A 21,781-nucleotide genomic window follows, 5' to 3' on the forward strand; every position below is an offset into this window, starting at 1 on the left:
GTATGAGTATTTGTGTCTTCTTCAGTGCAAGTTCTACACTGCTAAGATACTCATGTAGTACTTAGTTTTTAAACCTTAAGCCAGGGGCTCTCAAACTTTGTGAAGCTGTGACCCCAAGCACTGGATAGCAGCAGCCGCCTCCGCCATCTACTACTCAGCGCTTCCCTCTGCACACCCCCTGGGAAGTTTGCAGCCCCCTTTTAAAAGTTGCTCATGACCCGCCCCCCCCCCCCCCTCCGGGGGTTGTGACCCACAGTTTGAGAACCCCTCCCTTAAACCATGAAATGATATTCTACTTGACCTCATGTTCTACCTTTGTAGGCTGGCTGTTTCATGGGTAGCTGCTTTCAGCCATTCCTGCTCTGCAGCTTGGTTTTTAGGACAATATTCTGGGACATAAGAGGATTTCTAGCACGTGAGGCATGGAGAAGGTAAAGTGCTTACAGTACCAGTCCTGAACTGCCTTAAGAACAGCTGCAACTTCTTTTGCAACATCCACACTTCAAAACAGTATTCATTTTGAACCCCTTTTTCCTCTTCCAGGAGGGTATGGAAAGTTAGTGTTAAAATTACTATTAGGCAACTTACAGCAGCCATTGCTCTGGGCAGCAGAGGATGGATATGCCTGCACAGCTGCCTGTTTCTTCTAGAGACCAGTAACTTTTCTGAGGCAGGAAGGTAACCCTGAAATACAGCCAGAGTCGTCTGTGATCCATTATGACATTCCAGTTTTACCATGAGGGCTAAGTCACGTTAATAACACTTTTTTTTCCCCCTACACCATGGTCATGTATCCACTTCTATCATGTTGATTCACCATATTTACCTCTGGCCAAACTTTACTGAATAGAAGAAAAAACCTTACACAAATGAGTGCTCATCAAAATAGCAGTTTATGAATTAGTTACCTACAGGGGAAGTATGGTTGTGGGGAACTGCTGTTATAGGTATTAGTCATGTAATATGTGGCACAAAACCTGAGCATTTATCCGTGTCCTCAAACTACCAAGTAGTGCAAATAGTCTACTGAACCAACAGCCCTACAACAATGCAAAACTTAAGTTTCCTATCTTGTTATTCTGTGAAAAATTCATTGTACCAAGAAAGAACTACAAAGGACCAGTTTAATACTTAAAGCTCTTTATATCCAACAGCTTATGTTTAAAAAGACACTGTAACAGGCATGATTTCAAATAAATGGGTCAAGTTCTACTGTTACAAAAATATTTCATTTATATAGCTTGCACTTGTGCCACTGAGGTTAGTCAATAGGTAGAAACCAAACCATAGATGATCAGGTAGCTTTCACTTTGAAATCCTAGGCAACTGTAAAGACAAATCTTCCTTCACATAGTTGAAACAGAACTCATGGGTTACTGGAGAAAAGGCAGCCAAACGGCTTGTTGCACGTGGAGTTCAACTTGGACCATCGCAGACTTAAAAATAAAAAATTCTAATACGCATTAAAGTCATGTGAATCTGCTTGTTTTGGAGTCGAAGCCAGATGCTCAGCACTAACTCATCGCTTAACCCAAGAGGGATCTTTGGCAATGTCTGCATTTTCTGGGCCCAGGATAGCTAGACCTCGTGTGCTCTTCCCAGCTGCCAGGTATCTGCAAAAGCAAGTTATAGTGTCATTCCATCTACTTTCAACTGCTACATACTAGAAAGTAAAGACCCCATCCATCTACTTTCTGCTCTGTGAAAGTCCTCATTTGTACAGCATCTTCTCAATTACAACAATTGCTTTCCATCATATGTCCTGTCATCAGGTACCTTCCCCATGGCCAAGATTACTAACCCATACAGGAAAAAAACCAGGAGAAACATGCTGTATTGTTGAAAAATTCTAAGTGATCAGGCTTTTTGGTTTGTTGGTTTCTTCTGTTCCTCTGTCACATGACAGTTATGGGAATACAGGGAGAAGGTGAAGATCTCAGAAATCAAAGCCCAAACTGTTTCTTAAATGTTCTTGTTTATAGCCACATCTCACTAGGCCTGCTTTTAAAGCAGATACTGTAGTTATGAAAAATTTGTCTGCAAATGGATGAATTTAAGGCATTTCTTCCCTCCTTTCCACCCAATTATTTGATGTCTCTTCATTTTTCTGTTCAGTACAACATCTAAGTCCTATCTGTTTTGGAGAATAGAATCAATCAAGGGTATGCAACAGGATAGAGGAACCCCGGTGGGAAATGCCATCTGGGAAATGCTTTGCTGCAACAACTCTTGGCCACCTCTCAATTCTCCGAGGCTGAAATTCAGAGGTTAACTAGGAAGTTTTGCACCCTGAGTGTCAACAGGTGGGGCAGTACAAAAGGCCAGGTGCAACAGCTGCTGCCATTGTTGCACCCCCTTTTAAGACAGCCCTCAGGGCTGTCACCTCACTTACCCACCCGCAGTAACATTAAATTATAATTTCAGCAGTAGTTTAATTTCATGACAAACAAAGGAGCTCCTGGTTCAGGATTTATCCCATAAAATCTCTAGAAAAGGATCTTGTTCTGCCTTTTAATATGGAGCCAACAGGTATGATGCAAGGCAGAGATATCACACTGCTATTACTCATCTTAAGGGAGGAGTTCACACTTCATACATCAGGGAAAGCAAAATCATCTGTTTTCTATACTCACTGAAACCACCTACCACACTGGGCACAGACCTGAGTAGTTAGAATAAGCTCAATCTTATTTACTCACAAGCCCCTCTCCCCAGAAAAAATCATCCCTCCAAAATGCTGGAGTAGAAGCATGCAGACACTGCTCTAATGACTGCTATTTCTCTCCAGCCCTTGCAAGCAGTTCTCTCTTAACCCTATTCCAGCTGCAGGGAAATTTGCAGTAGCATGGTAGCTTGTGCTTGAAGCAGTAATTAAGGTATCTCCAGGCAAGTGAACTGCTGAACACAGTCTCTAGTATCTTGATGAAGCTTGGGATGTGGAAACAGTACTTTATTATATACAGAACTTATATAGAGCTATTTAGAGTAGAACACTAACAGTCATGCTCCTGTCTTTGCAAGTGTCTGAGGCCTGGCCTTGTTGTCCTGCCACACGAAGAAGTTCCCATCACTTCACCCAGACTGTTTCCTGGTACGGCACACTTCTTGGATGCTTTGCGTTTCCAGGCCTTATGTTACATCATGGAGTCAACCAAAACTGGGAAAAAAAATCTTTTTTTCTACATTCTGCCTTCCCAAAACAAGGTGCACGTCTTATTTGGGGGGGGTGGGGGGGGTGTATGGGAGAAAATGTGGTAGCTCTAAAAGGATCTGCCTCAAGTGTCATGGGGCCAGGAACATAAGCAAGGAAGAGCCTGGCTCTGTAGTTCTGTGGTTAGACCTTTCAGCTAACGGGAAGTCTTGGGCTCCAGGCAGACTCTCAGGATTATTTCTGGTTTTTATCCAGTGTCAAATCCAGTCCAAGAAGCAATGATGAGGCAGCTAACAAAATGCTGGCTTGGATTCCCTTTAGTCCAAAGAAGGGCAAGAACAGCATGTCTCTCACTTTCTGGCTTCAACAGTCTGTGCTGAGCTCATGCTGCCGCTTCAGTGCCCATAAAGGACTGGGCTCCCTGCAGAGCTCCACTTAGTTTCTGGATTCAAGTGGGGTTTTGGAAGGAGGTAGATGCCTCAGGTCAGACTGGGGCAAAACAGGCATGGACAAGATAGAACTGCAGGGAACCCCCGGTGCAAAGAGTGAGGTACCTAACAAGTTGAGGCATCTCTAGTGTCAGGAGGCAGCTGACTGACAGATTTTGGAATCACACATTTGGATTGTAGTACCAGTATGTTCTGTATTGGATGCCTCAGACTTTTTTTTTTTGTCCCTAATTGGAAAACAATGACTCAGGCAAAGTGAGGTCATGACGTGAATACAGAAACAACTACTTTATAATGGGTTAAAGGCCACCGGAGAGAGATGGCAAACGGCTTCTCTGGGAGTTTGGTGAGTCAGACTATTCCCAGCAATTGAAGCATTTTCCTCTATCAGATTCTTGCAAGTAAACCTAGTCTGCATTTCTACAACGAGCACAGACTCACTTGTTTGCCACGTCCATCAGGTTTTCACGGCTCACAGCAAAAAGCTGTTCCCTGTGCGTCTGCTTCATCTCATCAGAGATCCCAAACAAGAAATGATCCATTCCTTAAAATAAAAATATGACTTGGTAAGTGTCAAGTCTTTAGGCATCCCAGGATAAAAGCAGACGTGTGCACTGGATAAACCAAAGAGGGAGAAGAAGGAAGGAATACATCCTTCAGATAGGTAATGGTCACCACATACAAGCCATACATCTTTCTACTTAACAAGGGTCAACACTGAAGTCAGAGAACAGGAATTCTGTTCTGTGGTCGACAGTTTGAATTATTTTTCAATTTGAAATACCATATTATGACTAACCCCACATATTTCTTCTTTTTTCATTTTGCATAAGATCATTACAAAAAAAATCATTTATTTGTATAAATTAAATTTTTGTCTAAAACAAAACAAAAAACGATACATGCTAAGAATACTAACTCTGACAGGAGGTTATATAAAAAGTTATTTACAGAAGAGAAGTAACAGCATTGCCATTGCCTTGCAAGGTCTAAAGCCCAGCTTTTTGCCATCCTGCTTTTTCTAATGCTCTCAAATGAAATTTTAGCCAAACTGAGTTTCAGGGAGATATTTCAGTTACAGCAGAACTGTTGTTCCAAAGACAAACCCTTCTGCCGAGGCTTGTGAACAGCTCTACTCAAAGTGTTAAAACAAAGATGTGACTCATGTTTCTTTTCCTATGACATAAATAATGATGAAGACAAACACAGCAATATTTCACGTACACAGAAGTCATTTCACTGAATGTTCGAACAGCTTCCAAGCAATCATGCATAATGCTAAACAATGACCCAAGGAAGCGATCAGCATGTGGTTATGATATGGTATATTGTTATCCAGTTTTTGTTCTCCATGCTATCTAGAAGGAGAGAATCGGGGCATTCTGTTCCCTTTCCTTGAAGCTTCAGTGGAATCAGGAACTGGAAGGGACCCCGAGCCATCTCCTCAGTTCTCAGGATACATGCTAAGAAAGCCAACCCTGACAGAAGTTTATATAAAAAGTTATATACAGAAGAGAACTTCACTCATCCACACTGCCCTATACCAGTCAAGTCGTTTCAGTCTAAGCTGTCCAAGCCCAGTCACCACAGGAGTGGCAGGCCGCTCAGCACCAGAAGTCGAGAAATGCCACCCTCTTACAAGTCATCATGGAATAGCTTATGTATAAAAGGGTCCTAAGAAGGAAACATGAACAAGCTGCAAAGAATGCAGGAATTGGCTACCATTTGTGGTCAAACAGGCAAGCCTGTGCCTAGCTTTCCAGATATACATCTATGCACTCTGCTTGAAGTTCATCCATAGCACCAGACACATTTATACTTTACTCAGCTCTAATGACCAGCAGGTTGAAGCAGGGAGGCTAAGCAAATTTAGGATCAAACCATATTTGGCTAAGATGGGAAAGATCCTTAAACTCTCCCAAGCATTCCATTAAATAAGGACACACCTACGAATCCAAGCTCCTAGAAGGGATTTTATCCTTTTTTAGACTTAGAAATGCAGCTGAAAATTATGTTTTTCATGTCTTCTCCCCAGGGCTACTCTCTTCACCAGCAGCAATAACCGTACTTCACTGACTAAACTGCCCACCAAGGCCTTTCCGAGATGGGCAGCAGTGGCTGAAGCTTTATAGAAACAGTAACTGACATGTTAAATCCTTGAAGAGACACATGAGCTTGTAAAAGCAATGAAATCTGTAGACTAGGACGTCACTTGGTTCATCTACTCAGGAGATGGTTCTGAAGCCCAAGGCGGGTGAACAGTCTACTTAAAAGGTACCTTTGTCCGAAGGAGCGGTGGGAGCATCCACAGCTGCAAACACCGCCAGTTTGGCTTCGTCGATGTCCTGCTGTGTGAAGTCTCCAGATTTTACCCAGTCAACTGCTTTTTCGAAAGTCGTCAAGGTTGCTAAAGAATTTGGGTCTCTAAAAACCAAAAATGAATCATTTGTGTGTCACAGTGCCAACTAAGTCTGCGCAGACAGTACAAATTTAAGTTCGGAGCAAGTCTCCCTTCTTTCAAAGTCACTTCAATTTTGCAGATGGCATCTAGACCACACATACAAATAATCCAGGTTCTACGCTATGTGCATGGTTTGCACCATTTAATTTTCTGCTTGCTAAGGCTTCTGCTTCAAAGAACACCACATTTCCACTTGGTTGGACAACTGCCGTGGTGCCATACCACCTATCTATATTTGTTCCCCCCAATCTTCACATGGGCTAAGGAAGGTATTCTATGAACTTCCGAGTTCTACCATCTTTTTCCTAAGGGATTATAGCAATGGAAGAAACCTGCCTTTCTAGAACATGTAGAAACACTGTGCTAATTCAAGAGAGGGAATATTTTATTTCCAAATTATGGAAGAATTTTAGGTAGACGGAGACAGCCAGACTCAGCAATGCTGCAAGTAGTTTCTAGGCAACTTGCCCAGATTTGGTATTCACAAGATGTACAAACAAATACAGTTTATAATGAAGACACAAACCTCCTGCCTGGCATAAGCAGGTGTAACTTCCATTAGTCACCACCGCTGTGCCACTTACTCCAGAGATTAATTTGCTCTACAAGTTCCGGGGATGATGTAGCACAATGTAGGGCAGGCAGTTCTTACATCTTATGACATATTCTTTTCCCCACTGTACCTTCTCCCCCTGTCACTTCAGCCTGCGGCACCTACTCAGTGTACCGACTGAAGTGCAAAGCGGTACAAATTTTAGCTCCGACTTGAACTTTTCTCAGTGCTTACTGATCTACCAAATTTAACCTAGTGCCTTCCATGGGGATTATGCTAAGCTACGCTTGTTCCAGGTTAACTATTTAAGTGGTCTAGCTGCCTGTCCATACACCCCGCTTCTGGTGAAGAGTCACTGCATTAATTGCTACATACCATTAAGATTGCCAATTCAAGTCGCAATCGAAACACAAAAGCCACAATGTATGAACAAATTATAGTGTTAAAGGGGAAGCTTATCATGCTGTATCCACTTTTATCTTTTAGGAGGTAGACGCTAAATTACAGGAACTCAACTCTGTCTTGTTCAGGGGTAAACTTCTTGGTTTTGCTTCCACTTGCCTTGAATAGGAGTGGGCATGACAGGGCAGCTGACACATGGTAAGTCCTCTCCCCACCTTTTAATTCAGTCTGCTTTGTTCTTCTGTCTATTAGCAGCCAAAAGCCTCAGTAAGAACCCTGCCATGACAATTCTTCAGGGATGTCATGAAAAAGAAAAAAGTGTGACCTGGCCAGACATCAGCACCACTTGGTACAACCAAGTTTTTCCTGTAGGACTCCAGCTCTGTCACTTAGATAGCATGGCTGTTTCTGTATCAGTAAAGATGGGCTTCAGGAAGAAGTCAATTTCTAGCACTCAGATCTACACTCCACTTCTTCCCTCAAAATGCTGCTCAAATGCTTCAAGCCTCCTTTTTTTGCTCTAATCTATGCCTGACAGAAACAATTTGAAGGCTAAGCTGGGGTAAAACCAGCACTGAAGCCACATCACACCAAGTGAGGGCAAATGCTGCCACTTGTTGAGCAGAGGGGAAACAACACTCAGTAAGGGGCAGGAAACAGGGGGATGGGTTTTGCTGACTATGGCTTGGCTGCACAGTAGGCAGAGCAAGAGAAGAGGAAGAAGGCTGGAATCAAGTGACAGATCTCTCTGACATCAAGAGCAAGTTACTTCATGTTACCGGTAAGAGTAGAAAGTGAGTACACCGCTGTGACTGAGTTTGGCTCCCCCACCGTAAGCTCCTCCTTTCTCTCTAATTTCTCTATGCAGGAATTTAGCTGTCATCAACTGTGCAAGGATCCGAAGGCTGAAACAAGACAAGAAGCAATAGCAAATGAGTTCAGTGTGGTAGCTGATGTCTGGCAGAAAAATCTACCACTTCTATTGCAAAGATCCCAATACAAGCAGTTTTCTTTATCGCACCTAATGGTGATAGCAGTGAAAAAGGACAAAAACAGAATTTTCACTTGCCCTGTCTTCAAATAAGATACCCTAAGGTCTGTTATAACAGTGCTGCCATAAAGCCTGAAACCTTTTATCACTTTCTGAAATGTTACCTTCCTCCAGATGGGAAGGCCAAGTGCGATCCAGTTACTACACCTCCCAATCGGGTGATATTCCCAGACATATTTAACACAATCAAACCAACAAGTGGGAAGATTGCTTCTGAAGGGGTTCATCAGTAAGAATAGGTCAAAGTATTTTTTGCGTAACAGATTTTAGCCTGAATCTAAGTCAGTTTTATTTCCCTGGGGACCCACAAAAGCTGATCTTTTTCCATCTCCTACCTGGCATAGTCTTGTGTTGTGTAGGGAACAGTGCGAATGCATTCACCAATATAATTCACAGGGAAAGAAAGGATAAAATGGGTCTTCATCTGACATGGCTGGAAAGTTGGTTCCTGAGAGAAAGAGCATTTTTGTGGCAGTTAGAAGAGACTGTATGTAGATCTGACAGTCCAGTCACTGGAGAACTTTAGCGCTGTTGCAGATTTCTCATGAAAAGCACATTACATTCAAATGCCTGCAGTCTCACATTTCACATACCACTTTGGCTTCCAACATTACAGAACAATGCATGTAGCCAATGTCCTTTATAATACTACCAGATTATTAGGCATCCCAAAATTAAACTGCCTTGGCCAATTGGCACACAGGAAGTGGATACCATGACCCATACGTACTGCTGACCTTTGCAATTCTTGTGCTCTTTTTTGCACAGCCTTTCTTCTGCAATTTGAATCGGTTTCAAAATTCTCTGCTCATATGCTCTCAAAAATATAGCCACTAACACGCCTGACCTCACCTCCACCCTGCCACCCTATTTGACATCATGTATTAGAATACCAGAAAATAGGAGAAAAAAAACCCCCCACGACTCCCACACCAAAACCTCTACTCTTCATGCAGATACATACACGTGCATGCACGCACGAGTGCGTGAGTCAGGAGAATTCAAGTAAAACTAAGCCGTCTTCAAAGGGTCAAGGGGGACAAAAGTGAGATACCAAGAAATTTATGTAGAATGACAAATTATGATAGGTAGGGCTGAGGAAAGAAACCAGCAAGTTGATGTATTTTAGTGAGGCTCTAACATGCTTAAATTTATCTACAAAAGCACAAATTTGCTCAACAACATCCAGAAATTGACCAAAGAAACTATACTTACTGTAATTAGTTTCCTTGGGATTTGTGAGCAATTAAGCGTTTCACTTCCAGTAGCTTTGGGCTCCGAATACTTCTACAAAGACAGAGCTTTGTGTTAAAGAGTTCAACAATTCAGAAAGGAATGTAAGAAATGTCCTCCTTTCCCCACAGTAGCTTTCCACCACCTCCCTCTACAAGCCAATACATCATCCTTGTTTCCATTTAAACTCAGAAGGCAACTTCTACAAGGATTTAATCCCAAGGGCACCTGCTATTAACTGGGCCAAAGTATTGCTTAAGTATTTTAAGTGTGGTAGGCCTGCTGTGTTACAAAGTGCACATTCCCAAGCCTCAGCCCTTCCTTCACTGTACAGAGGCCCAGTGACATGCAAAACTTGCTCTTATTTTTGAGGACTGCTTGTCTCTTGGAGGTGGCCCTTAAAAACTACTACACAGTCTTAAATGTGCCAAAGACTGTACTACTTGCACTGAAGATCTGTCCCTGCCCAAGTGGGAATGCCAAATGTTTCTCTAGTTGTCCTATCCAGGGAGTGAGAATAACTGCTCTGAAACAATGACTGACACTGACTCTCTGGTAGACAACTTCTATGGAAATCAGCTAGGTTTTGGCCCCATTGGCAAAAGGCAGGATGAGAAGGGGTTCAAAACTCCACCTTGCTCCCCAATGCCTGAGATCAGGAGGGATTTTCTACTGACCAACCAAAGATTCATTATTTAAAGAAGTCCTAACACTTGAATTGTCTATGTATAATCAAACAGAAGTCCAGATGCTTTTAGGCCAACATGAAGCAGAAAGAAGTACATTTTATTATACCTCTGTGATCAGCTGCTGAGGTCTAATCCCCCACAACCTTCTACCACCCTTAAAACAAAACAACTTACCTTGGCCTTGCAGATCAACATTCAACCCCCAAAACATTGACATAATCATTAAAAGTATTTGCATTATAAACCATGCCTTTCAAATCATTAGATTGGTGCTAGAGCGCCCAGCATAACACAAATGATGTCATTTTCAGTAAAACAGCTAAATGGTAAAGACTCAAGACAAATGGTTTTGGGGATGTTACATACAGAAAAACTGATTTCAATTTGAAAAGATACAAGGTCGTTTGCACGGACAAGATTCATACTTGCTGAAATCATTTGTTTCTGTTTGCATGGTTCATATTAGACTTATGCTTTAATGTTACTCTACAATGATTCATTTTCCTCACAAACCAAATCTTCCCTCATACCTCAATCACATGGGGTCGAACAGGTCTTCTCTCTTTTTTACTTCTAGTGATGCCCTTTATAAATTTTTCTACTTCTTTCGATGCTTGTGCTATCTGTTGAGGTGTAGCATTCACTGAACATCTGTTGAATCACATCCGCAATTAGTCATGTTTTTTGCCCTTTTTGACAATCTTTAAATTTTAATCATTTAGCTTCCCTGTACAGTTAAAACAAAAAAAAAAGCTCTAAATCATCCCATCTGCTGATGACCTCTGTGCAAAAGGAGGCTGTCCTGGTAATGAATAAAACCACAGTAAGTTGGAAGGCACCAACAATTTGAACCACAATATACCAAAACAGATTAATGACTCATGGAAAGAATATTTTCTTTGTTCCTTTGGCAGGGGAGAACAACAGCTTGAGACCGAGAAGTCTGTAGCAAGTGTCAACCTGATATTTCTGTCATGAACAGATGAGTAAACTATGGAAAAGAAGCGTCACATGGAATATTTGAACACTACACTAGTCCCAATTTAGGTTTATATGTAGGTTTTACCACAGATTCCTGCATTTAAATAAAACCTGTACATATAGGGCCCCCCCAACCCCAAATGATATCCTGAAGCTTAGCAGCTTCAAAACAGGTTCAGGAATCAAGACATCTGGTGAGAGCATTTTAGTTACAGAATTCTCTCTCCTCTCTCATGATACCGATACCCCATAGATTTGAAAATCTCACTGTTTTGGCATAGAAACAGGGACTTTTCTCCCTGTATTACATTCCACTGCTTAAAAGATATGACAGCAGGAAGCTCACCTCATGTTATCACTGTTTAATAAGTATTTCTTTATCCTTGGAAGCTTGCGCAATATTGGTTTAACATCAGACATTTCTGCAATTCGCTTCATCAATTTCACCTAAGCAGGGAGGAAAAAAGCAGAATAGAATAAATAAGCAGCTACTGGATAAATTAGCAAAAATAAGCACAGTATTACAATTCTAGAGGATGTTGGCATCAGCTGAAAAAAACACAACAAAACAATTCTCTCCTTCACCTGATCCATCCCAGTAAACATTTCTTGTAACTCTCCAGCAGGCGTAAGGGTTTTGCTAGCTCTAACAGAAGCATAGAGATGCCCAGAATCAGGAATACCATTCGACAGGTCTTGAGCAATCATCTTAACCAGCACCTTAAAATGCTCCTCTTCTTCAAAGTGTGGGCTGTAAGAGATAGAAAGACCTCATTTACCAAAGAAGTAAAAAAATCATTAGAAAAAGATTAAGACACAGGAACAATGAAAAGAATAGGAATTCTGCAGCTCTCCTGCAGACATAACCAAATTGATTTTAAACAGTTAAACTCTTCATCCTCACAAGTTCCATAAATAGCCTGCATCTATTTTATTCATTGAAGAACGATTGGCTTCTGAGTGTACTGAGATTAAAACATATCAAAGACTCAAATGTAGGAACTCAGGTTGGTTTTGCTTGCAGGGGAGACAGAATAGAAGGGATGGGAAGGGAAAGAGAGGCGGGCCCCAAAACACAAAAAACAATACACTGTACTTGTTAAATATTTCACTCCATAAATGCATCATGTCTGGCAGATTTCTATCCAAGCACAGAGATGAAAAGAGCACACCCTAAAGGAAAAAATGAAAAAAAGACTTCATACACAGGACAAACCAACAGAGCACATCTAAAGCAATGACCTGAAGAATGTGTAATAATCCTGTATGACAGTAGCTTTGGGGTGTTGGCCTGCAAGTCCACATCACAGAACTACAATTAAACAGATGTCTCATTACGGAGTCTGCTACTACCTGGCAAGTCGGACATGAGATATAGTTACAAAGCTCACCTTGCCTACCAGAGGGCAAACCCAGACCCATATTCCAGCAAGATGCAGAGAAGATGACTCTAGGGCAGCTCATCTTACCTAGAGTGTGTTTGGAGGGTAGCTGGATGTGGAAAAAGTAGACAGAAGGGCTTGAACTGGTCAGAGGAGAGTACCTAACCCACTAACCCAATCTCTACACACCAAGGGAAATACACCCCTGCATGCAGTATGAATGGAGAGAAAAGGAGAAGAGCAGAACAGGGTGACATTAAAAAAAATCTTGAACTGAGCTATAGGGAGCAGTCCTAGCACTAACAATCTTCACATTGTCAAGTATTTCCTAATTCTGTATTCACACTGTGCTGTACATAAAGTAATACAGAAGAGTCCCAACCCAACAATACTTTTTCTGGAAACAATGATACGTCTTGTTTTGGGGACTTCTTAAAGCATTTATTCAGCTGAAAAAATAGATGTTCTTTAAGCTAGATAACTGTGTCCAACATTATCCTTAAGGTAAGGCCTGATAATACCTAGCTTATCACTTAGCACTTAGAGTAATTTTGCTGGAAAACAGGAGATGCAGGGTTCAAATCCTCTTCAGGCAATAGATAGGAACTAAGATAAGTAGGACCCCTAAACACTAGGCTATTGGATTAAAACTCAAGGGGGTCCTCATCCTCCACCATTTTATTTTCAGCACGTCCAAATGATGAGGGATTCTAAATTTCCCAGAGTGCCATTAAGAGGCATAAAGCAATATAGGATTCTGTCCTATGCGGAAACCTAGATTCATCCTAAACTACACGGCTGACACTGTAATACAACGGTACATACTGTTGCAATGATTTGTGTGATGTACCTGCTCATATACATCCAGGTGTGAATCATCTGGAATGATATGTGGGCTAACAGACATCCCTCCAGTTTTCAGCTCTATTTGCTGGGCTTGTTCTCTGTAATCAAGGGCTCCACATCCCATTCTGTGAAAAATAAATAAAATTTATTTCTAGTTTCAGTCACATGGTAAAGTCAAAGGATACCCTAGAAAGCAGCGCTCCATTTTGCCCAACATGAACATAATTTAACCTCCAAGGTAAGTGATCTAGAACTTTATAAAGGAAGTGTACAAATATAATTAATAAAACACCAGATTTTTAAAACATCTAGCAAATATAGAGACATGCAATTAAAACATATTTATAAAATGCAAAAGGGTATATTAAAGTGTAGATGATACATAAAAATGATTACTAGCTTGTCAGATAAGGGCACAGACATACAAAATATCTACATTAAAATAATCATCAATACACTGGTGAAATAATGTAGTGAACAATACACACCCCTAAACAAAATAGTTATATTATATGAGTGGTGTTGCGATGGGAAGGGTGTTGTGATTGTGTGCCACTTCTCATGTACTGGGTTTAGTGCATGATAAGTGGCACACGATCGCAACACCCCTCCCATCTTTTCAAATGAAGCTGAATGATTAATACGCGTGGCGGTCCATGAGAACTGCTGATGGATGACAACTGTCTATTGATGGTAATAATTTATGAAGTCAGCAGAAATTAGAACTGTCCTGTTGTCCATCAATATTAGCTATTTCAGTATAGTGTAACCCATCTTCTCAAAGTGTTTCAAATGCAGCAAATATCTTACTTAGTAATGACATTGCAGAAGAGAGGCACATATGGTTTGAGTTCCTCTGGAAGTGTATTCAGGCTGGAAACAGCTCGGAAATAAACCACCTCATTGGTTGGCTGAGCACAGTACTGGACAGGGACTTCATCAGCTATGAATAAAAAGACAAAGAAACCTGCACCTCATTTTGCAGACACAAAAATCTCTAACAATTAACTTACAGACTTAACAAAACAGTAACTTTTTAGACCTAACTTTTGATATTGCAAAGATAATTTGAGGCTGCTTCCTGTATTCACCGAAGATATTAAACCAAATCTTGGATGCAAGTCTTCTAGTCTGGATAAAATGATTATCAGTTAGCAGAACTGACCTGAGAAAGATCATTAACTATTACAATTTTAGAAGAGAGAAGCATTCAAATAATGGTATGGTAAATCATTTCTTAAAAGGCAATTATGCCCCTTCATGTCCTCACTATCTCTACGCTGGAAGAGAAAAGTAAAGTAGAGGTGGAAACTATTGCTGTAAACCAATAACTCTTCAGAATACAGGAGCTAGAAGGATGGGTGTAGGATCTACAGTAGACAAATTTGTATACTCACCGAGAAACAGCCGTAGTACAATTATGCAAGTTAAAAAAGCCAGCAGTGTTCAGAGAGTGGCACAACTTGGATCATCTTTAACATTTCTGAACTTAGCACGTAACATCTCCCTATTAATAGCCAGCTACTCTGAGGCACTCCTCAGGAAGCAGAACTGCAGTCCTTTTACCTTTTTGAAGCAGACGGTGTACAGTTCTTTATAATACATTCTGCTGATGCTACACAAAAATATCTGGAATTAAAGCAAAGTGCTACAATTCATGCTGACTAAATTGCACATTGATCTCAACTGCAAACTGGTCTCATTTACATTCTGAAGGCAATCTTTTTAAATTTTCAGAAGAGAAACAACTACCTTTTGGAATTCTGTATAAGTCACTGGATGATCAAAGCAATGCTGTACTATTTTCTGTAAAATTTGGAACTGAAAAATTATAATCACGTGCCAGCAAGTGGACACAGAAGGAAATGTATTCTTCTTTCTCCCCCTTCCTATTTGATCTGGTGCTTTCAGTTCTTTCTACCTAGCTGAATGTTTTGTCTTTTTCACTCTGACTTTTGGCAGAACCAGGACATTTAGAATCCAAGACACTTTGTAGTTCTAGTCTTCATGACAGCTTGAAGGCTACTGTATTGCTGGAAGGCTTCCACTGAAAATCTTCTGCAGCCTAATATTTTCAAGATTCTGGTAAAATTATAGAAAAATGTAGGTGAATCCACTGGGGTGGAAGAAATGTAATTTGCAGAAAAGTCTTGGAAAAGCAGGAAACATTTCCCTACCTATTCATTCATTCTAAGTGTTGCAGGCAACTCACCAGAACAACCTGTACTTTGGCACATATGAGAAAAGCCGCCACTTTAAACCATAATACTCCTAGATGCATAAACAATACTCTTCATTTCCCGCTAACGCCGCACCTAACAAGTTGAACTGTTCCTTATTTTTACAAAAGACTTGAGTTGTACTAACCTGCAAATGCTGTTTCCAACTTAGTTAATGGGATCGTGGGCTCAATGTCAGACACTTTTAGAGCTGGGAGACAGGAAGTATCCTGAGGTTTGCTTTGAAGTGCAATTAATTCCAACCCTAATGAAGAAAGTAGAATATTCATGACAATATATATTAATCATTTTGCCTAGAACCTACTGAAACCTATTCAAGTTTTACAACTAAAGTAAAGACCATTATAGTAGCAAGCAGGTATGACCTTTCCCACCTTCAATAGCCTTCTCAAATTATTTACTCTATTTTAATAAAATGCTTATTTCAGATCATCATGGAAAATCCAGGACCATAGTCATAAACAGAACAAACAGCTCCTTTCTTGAACTTTTCTTGCAGCAGTATGAGATTTGGTGCTTGAAACTTTACTGGACACCCACTATGAAGAAGTCAATTGGAAAGATCTGGCCACCATGAGTAAGCTCCATGGGACAATACATGGGCAACAAAGATCTCCAGGTGAGAAGAGAAGTATCGCCCTCAGTCCATACAGTTCATACACAATGTTGTAGAACTAAATTTTCTAGTTGGTTTTGAAAATGTTAAGTTTTATTAGCCCCTGGCTTGTGGCTGCCTAACAATCCTCATGCTTACTTTAATACAGACAAGCTCATATGACTGCTGGAAAAAAAAAAGAGATATCAATTTTTTTCCTCCCAGTCCCAGAGACTCCTGTCTATTCTGCAACAATATCTCACTATCCCTCTGTAATTTTTTTGCCTCTCTCTCCATGAATATTTTCCAACCTGCCTGGAGTAGGTTGGAGTAGATTATAAACAACAACTGCAGCACTACAAGCTTCGGTCACTTCATATTATGAAGGTGCTTTCCAGAAGGAAAAGGAACTGAAAATGTAATGAAGTAGCAGCTCTCAAGAAGCCTAGCAGAGGTCTCTTTGTTTGCCCTTAAAAGCCCTCAGAATCCAGGATGGGAGTAAGTTCCATATTGATTATCCTTAAATCCAATTACGTAAAATTTACCATATTTTCCTAAATTAACAGATTAATAAATGTTGGTGGGTTTCAGGTATACAAAGTATTTACAATACTCTGCAAGTGATGAACTAAACAACTAGCTGCATTTTTTAAGTAGCAGCTAAAACTGAGAGTCTCAAAAGATCCCAACCTTTCTCATATATTTGTTTCTTCTGTTCTTCAGAAAGAGCGTTGACCTTTTGCTTCAGTTTTTCTGCTTCGGTTTTGGCTTGTTTGTCATAATAGGCTTCATCTGGACTCATTGAAAGAGTTAACCTGTGTGGATTATCCTGCAGAAATACATCCCCGGAACAAAATGTTATTAAGATTAAGGACAACTTCCTCCCTTTTTCTTTGAGCTACCTAGATCTTTGGTTACTGCCATACCTAAATTGCACACATCATTTTGCTTTCAGATCATTATGAAAGTATTACATAGAAGCAACTTAGGCAGAATTTTGCATTTAAAAACAGCTTTTTGAATACTCAAGGGATAGGAAAACAATGCAGGCAGCTACAAGAAAAAGCATGAACAACCATCTGCAAAATTTCTACAAACACAAAGAAACCCTCCAATGTCAACCTGGCCATTGGCCTAATTAAATCAAATTAAACAAGACCACCGGCTATGTAAGACAGTCACCAGGCCACAAAGGCAAACATTCTGGAAGCTGCATCTAAGATCAACTGCCAGTCTATTTAGACCCTGCAGCCTTTCCCCATACACCTCCCACAACCTGACTGATTGGCTCAAGAGCACAGAGATCACAGGTGGTGCTAAGCTCCAAGTGATGTCACTTGGACCCCCAAAATACTGCCTCAGAAGTGTCATTCGCTCCAAGAGTGCTGCTTCTGATGCGCTGCTGTTAAATGCTCCCTTATTATAAACCTGCAGCTCCACTGTGTTTTAATTACACAGTCATTCAAACTGCTTCCAGCTTTACAATGCTGAAAGGCTCTGAAAGGAAAACTATCTTAATATTGCCTGTTTCAAAATATGGATTCAAAAGTTTCCACTTCCAAGACCTACTACCCATATTCACAGCCCGGTAACTGCATTTTCCTATTGTATGCGTTTCTCTCTCCCCTGCTGCGCTGGGTATAGCTTACAAACATCAAGAAAAACTGACTGATTTTCCAGTGAATGGCAACATTAATTCTTAGGAAACTATTATTACATACACAAAGTAAACACTGATGAGAGACTTCAGATACAAGAATGCCTGTTCTGAGAGTATCATTATCATGACTTTCTATTTTGAAGATTTGATTTCTCTCTTTTAAACTCATGAGAACTGTGCTCTAAAGGATATTCCAATAATCATATTGCACTCCTTCTGTACGAAAACCAAATGCTATTCAGGAACCTTTACCAGTTACTCTCTGGAAAACAGTTTTCAGCTAATTTCTCTGTCTCTCACTGCTCGCGACCATCTGAAGAAGAAGATTTTCTTACTGTGAAATAAGATCTGCAGTGACCTAAAAGCCATTTGGCAATGCTACCACGCAGTAACTCCGGTTACTGTGCAGTCATTGTCTCAAGCAGACACGACCACTGGTTAGTTTATGCAAGGTTTCACAATTCAATGCGTTAAAAGAGCATCCCAGCTGTTTTAAGGCCTCTACAATATTAAAGATAAAAATTGAAAAAAAATGGGACTTGGAAACAGGAAAATAGGAGCAAAAAGGAATTAAATATGTCAGACTTAAATCTTCTGGCCAAATTCATTCAGTTTCAGTAAGCAGAGCAAAATAGCATGGGGAACCCACAGAACGTTCAAGAGGAGAGAGACACTTCCAACTTACTAAAGATGGTATCTAGCAGCTTGGTCACCAGCATTCATCCCAGGACATTAATACAAGGGGGGGGCTGGAGCCTCAGTTTAGAGATGTCTTAATTTTAAAGGTTATGAAATTACAGCGATATTAAGCTACCTCCAATAATGGGTGTTTCAGTTCTGAAAAAATCAAAATGCTCAAAATGGCCACAACCATCCCATAACAAAGGAGGTATAATCAGCACAAATTAAGTTTTCTCCTCGAATCTCTTACCTTAAAATACCGTTTAACTTTTTCTTGAAGAAATGCTGGATTTTCTTTCAAGCACTGTCTGAACTGAGACACTTTCTCTGCAATCTTCAGAAGTTCTAGTGGTTCCCCATCGTGATTCCAACAGGAGGCTATGTACTTTTCATTAACAAGATAAAGTAGATCAACGTGACATTTAATTGCACATATAGACATTTAAGAATTGGTATGCATATTGCACATCTCACCACTTTTATAATGCACTAAACACTGCTGTTGGATTTGTATTATAAAATATAAGTGATATAATGTTTTTAGTTAAAAGGAAAAGTGCAATTTTATTCTGCCCAAAGAAGACTCGCCACTACAAGCTTCTAGTTTTATAAACACTTTGTGAGAGCAATTGGTCCGTTCTTTCCCACTCTTCTGCAAAACCATCACTTTTAAAGTATAGGTATTTTAGCCTGACCAGGATAAAGGGCATGGAAAAAGACAAATAGATCCACCAGTGCTATGAGAGATCAGGTTCTAAATATTCCTGACTTTTTTAGACAAAGGAAATCATGGTATTTCATTACAAAATACAATACAGACTATTGTTAAAGATAACAGATCATACATAAAAGTCTCCTGAGTCTGTTTTGTTTGTTTCCGTCAGAGAAGGATGCACACACACACACCTTATTAGGGCTTGAGTAGGTGGGGTTATTCCTTGTAACCTCTGTGAAACTGCTATTTAAAGCCATCAATCAATCCATGCAGTACAAAGTACTAGCAAGGTTTTTGTTAAAGTTTTTATTTACTGGGGGAATAAACAGGTCAAAAACTGAATCAAACTGCATTAAAATGGATGTAAAATAAACAAAGAAAAAATGTTCTCCTAAATATTCTACCAAAATTAAGTTGTTTTCTAAAGTGTATACCCTTCCTTTAAAAATGAGCAGGTACACATTTTTTGTGTTATCTATAATTTCTAACTATAGCAGCACAACTCCAACATGGGACAAATACTCATTATTATTTACACCAAGAGTGCAAGAAGTTTTACAAATGTATCAGGCCCCTAACCAAGCCTACAATTTCAGCACCCACCTCCCATAAAAGTATTAATTATTGAAGCAAGCAATCCCACTGCCATCAGCAGAGCTGCTCACACACAGAAAATAAATTAGACATTGCAATACCAATAGACTTTTAGGGTTATCCCTCGGGAAGGACAGAAAAAAAGCATAAAAACAAAGATGACAAAAGGAAGATATTTCAGTGGACTTTTGCAAGAGAAATTCCGGAAAATGAAGTCCCCAAGTATGCAGATTCTGATGAACTTAGATATTTTATTTACTCAGAAAAAAAGAACTTACTGATGCCAAGGAAAGCCCAAAACTAGTAGACTGATGCTTCAGCTGGATTTCAATTTTGTGAAGCAGAGCTTCAATCTTATCTTCTTCAAAACCTTTCCTTCAGGCAAAAATAAAATAAAATATTATACCTATTAAACACCAACCATCATCAATGAAGCTGGAAAAATGAAAATACAGTATTGATAAGAGAGTGTTAGCACTTCATAGTATAAGAATCTTCCAAATTTAATTCTAGTCATTTTGTGAAATACCACTAATAATTTTAACCTCTGAAGGTTATTGTGATCAGCACACTAATAATAGGGCAAGTATTTAAGAAAAGTATTCAGGGTGGGAAAGACATGTGGGGTAAGATCTGTTAAGAGTATTGAACTACAGCAGACCTCTACCTTATTGCAGTTCCCATAAATTTATGCAAATATATATTTTTCAATAGCACCTACTAATAATAATTTGGGCTAAAGGAATCCTTCAATATCTGGCAGAATTTAACATTACTCACTCAATAACATCATCAATTGTTCTACCAATAATTTGTTTGACAGTTTCAATGTCTCTCTCAGCAATTCCTTGCAGACCCACGCTGAAGTAAGCTTCTTTTGTGTAGCCATTAAACCTAGAATAAAACAGATTTATTCCAGCTGCAGGTACTACAAGCTCAGTATTAACTCATTCACGAATGTAAAAAGTCTAACCTGCAAAGACTGAACTGATTTGCAAGTGGATGAGACATTCACTCTTGATTCAGGAAATGCAGGCACATGACTACAGTGGTTCAGGTTAGAAGCCAGGGGGTGCTAGAGTGAGCCCTCCCTTCCCTTTCACATGCTGAGCTGAAGGAGGGGTCATGGCCAGGCCCCTGCACAAGGCTATGATTAGGGAGGGGTTTAAACCCCTACCCTGGCCTACACAGTCCCCAGCAGGGGTGTGCCTGGAGGGGGAAGGGAAAGCAGCCTTGCCAGGCTCCTCACCCCATCGCTGTTCAAGCAGCAAGAGTGTTGCCAGACCCCAGCATCCAGCCAGGAGTCTGAGGCAAAGGGTGGCAGGGGTGGGGTGGGCGAAGGAAGGACTGCATTCATCTGTTGATGATACTTAGCTTATCTATCTTCCTCTCCCTGCTTCTTCATACTGTCTGAATCAAATTGACAGGTATTACATTCATTGCAAACCAGTCATTTCTCACACTGCTCAGCAAGCCAGCAGGGAGCTTATCAAAATATAAAGTTTATCAACCCATCAAGAAAACAAAGCCTCTCTCATTAGTTTAAGCTCTTCTTAAATGACTTTTTGCAAAGCATTTTTAAAGAAGAAGGGAGGGACATTACCCATGCTCCCTCTAAGGTACAGTGGTCCACGAGCATGCCGCCTCAGTCCATTAGCATACCTCCTCGGTCCGGCATGGGACACTTACCAAAGGGCTGGCAGCCAGAGGCTGGGGACACGGGCCAGAGCCGGAAGCCGAGAACCAGGGGCTGGGACCAGGGACCATAGCCAGGGGCCAGAGCTGGGAGCCAGGGGCTGGAGCCGGAGCCTGGCGTGGGCTCCGGGGAAACGCTCCGCTCCCCTGCATCAGGGCCAGAGAGTGGAGCACTTCCCAGGAGCCAGCAGAACCCGCGCCAGCCCCGCCTCACCTCAGGGAGGAGCCACTGCCTGCCCCACTGAGGCTCTGCAGGCTCCGGGATACTGCTCCGCTCCCCAGCCCTGACACCATGCGCCTCCTTGCTCCTCGAGGTGATATGGGGGAGCAGAACAATGTCCTGGAGCCGGCAGAGTCTCACTCGGGGCAGGCAGTGGCTCCTCCCCAAGGTGAGGCAAGGCAG

The 21,781-nt window shown here is 40.8% G+C and overlaps 1 protein-coding gene across 1 annotated transcript in view; it reads right to left on the bottom strand.

Annotated features, from left to right (window-relative positions):
- Nucleotides 1-1,107: 1,107 nt before the first annotated feature.
- The window catches only part of PITRM1 (pitrilysin metallopeptidase 1), a gene marked incomplete at its 5' end in the record, with an annotated part of 34,425 nt that continues 13,751 nt past the window's right edge, over nucleotides 1,108-21,781 (bottom strand). Inside the window, 17 exons of the mRNA XM_019528688.1 lie at nucleotides 1,108-1,613; nucleotides 4,042-4,144; nucleotides 5,879-6,024; nucleotides 7,796-7,921; nucleotides 8,403-8,515; nucleotides 9,283-9,354; nucleotides 10,520-10,640; nucleotides 11,317-11,417; nucleotides 11,556-11,721; nucleotides 12,067-12,143; nucleotides 13,203-13,323; nucleotides 14,009-14,141; nucleotides 15,566-15,682; nucleotides 16,724-16,862; nucleotides 18,625-18,759; nucleotides 19,962-20,058; nucleotides 20,464-20,577. Of these exons, the coding sequence (XP_019384233.1) occupies nucleotides 1,520-1,613; nucleotides 4,042-4,144; nucleotides 5,879-6,024; nucleotides 7,796-7,921; nucleotides 8,403-8,515; nucleotides 9,283-9,354; nucleotides 10,520-10,640; nucleotides 11,317-11,417; nucleotides 11,556-11,721; nucleotides 12,067-12,143; nucleotides 13,203-13,323; nucleotides 14,009-14,141; nucleotides 15,566-15,682; nucleotides 16,724-16,862; nucleotides 18,625-18,759; nucleotides 19,962-20,058; nucleotides 20,464-20,577 (1,975 nt within the window). The remainder of the gene's footprint in view (nucleotides 1,614-4,041; nucleotides 4,145-5,878; nucleotides 6,025-7,795; nucleotides 7,922-8,402; nucleotides 8,516-9,282; nucleotides 9,355-10,519; nucleotides 10,641-11,316; nucleotides 11,418-11,555; nucleotides 11,722-12,066; nucleotides 12,144-13,202; nucleotides 13,324-14,008; nucleotides 14,142-15,565; nucleotides 15,683-16,723; nucleotides 16,863-18,624; nucleotides 18,760-19,961; nucleotides 20,059-20,463; nucleotides 20,578-21,781) is intronic.

The sequence above is a fragment of the Crocodylus porosus genome, unplaced genomic scaffold (genome assembly GCF_001723895.1).
Source record: "Crocodylus porosus isolate Cpor-Errol unplaced genomic scaffold, CroPor_comp1, whole genome shotgun sequence".
In the NCBI taxonomy this organism is placed as follows: domain Eukaryota; kingdom Metazoa; phylum Chordata; order Crocodylia; family Crocodylidae; genus Crocodylus; species Crocodylus porosus.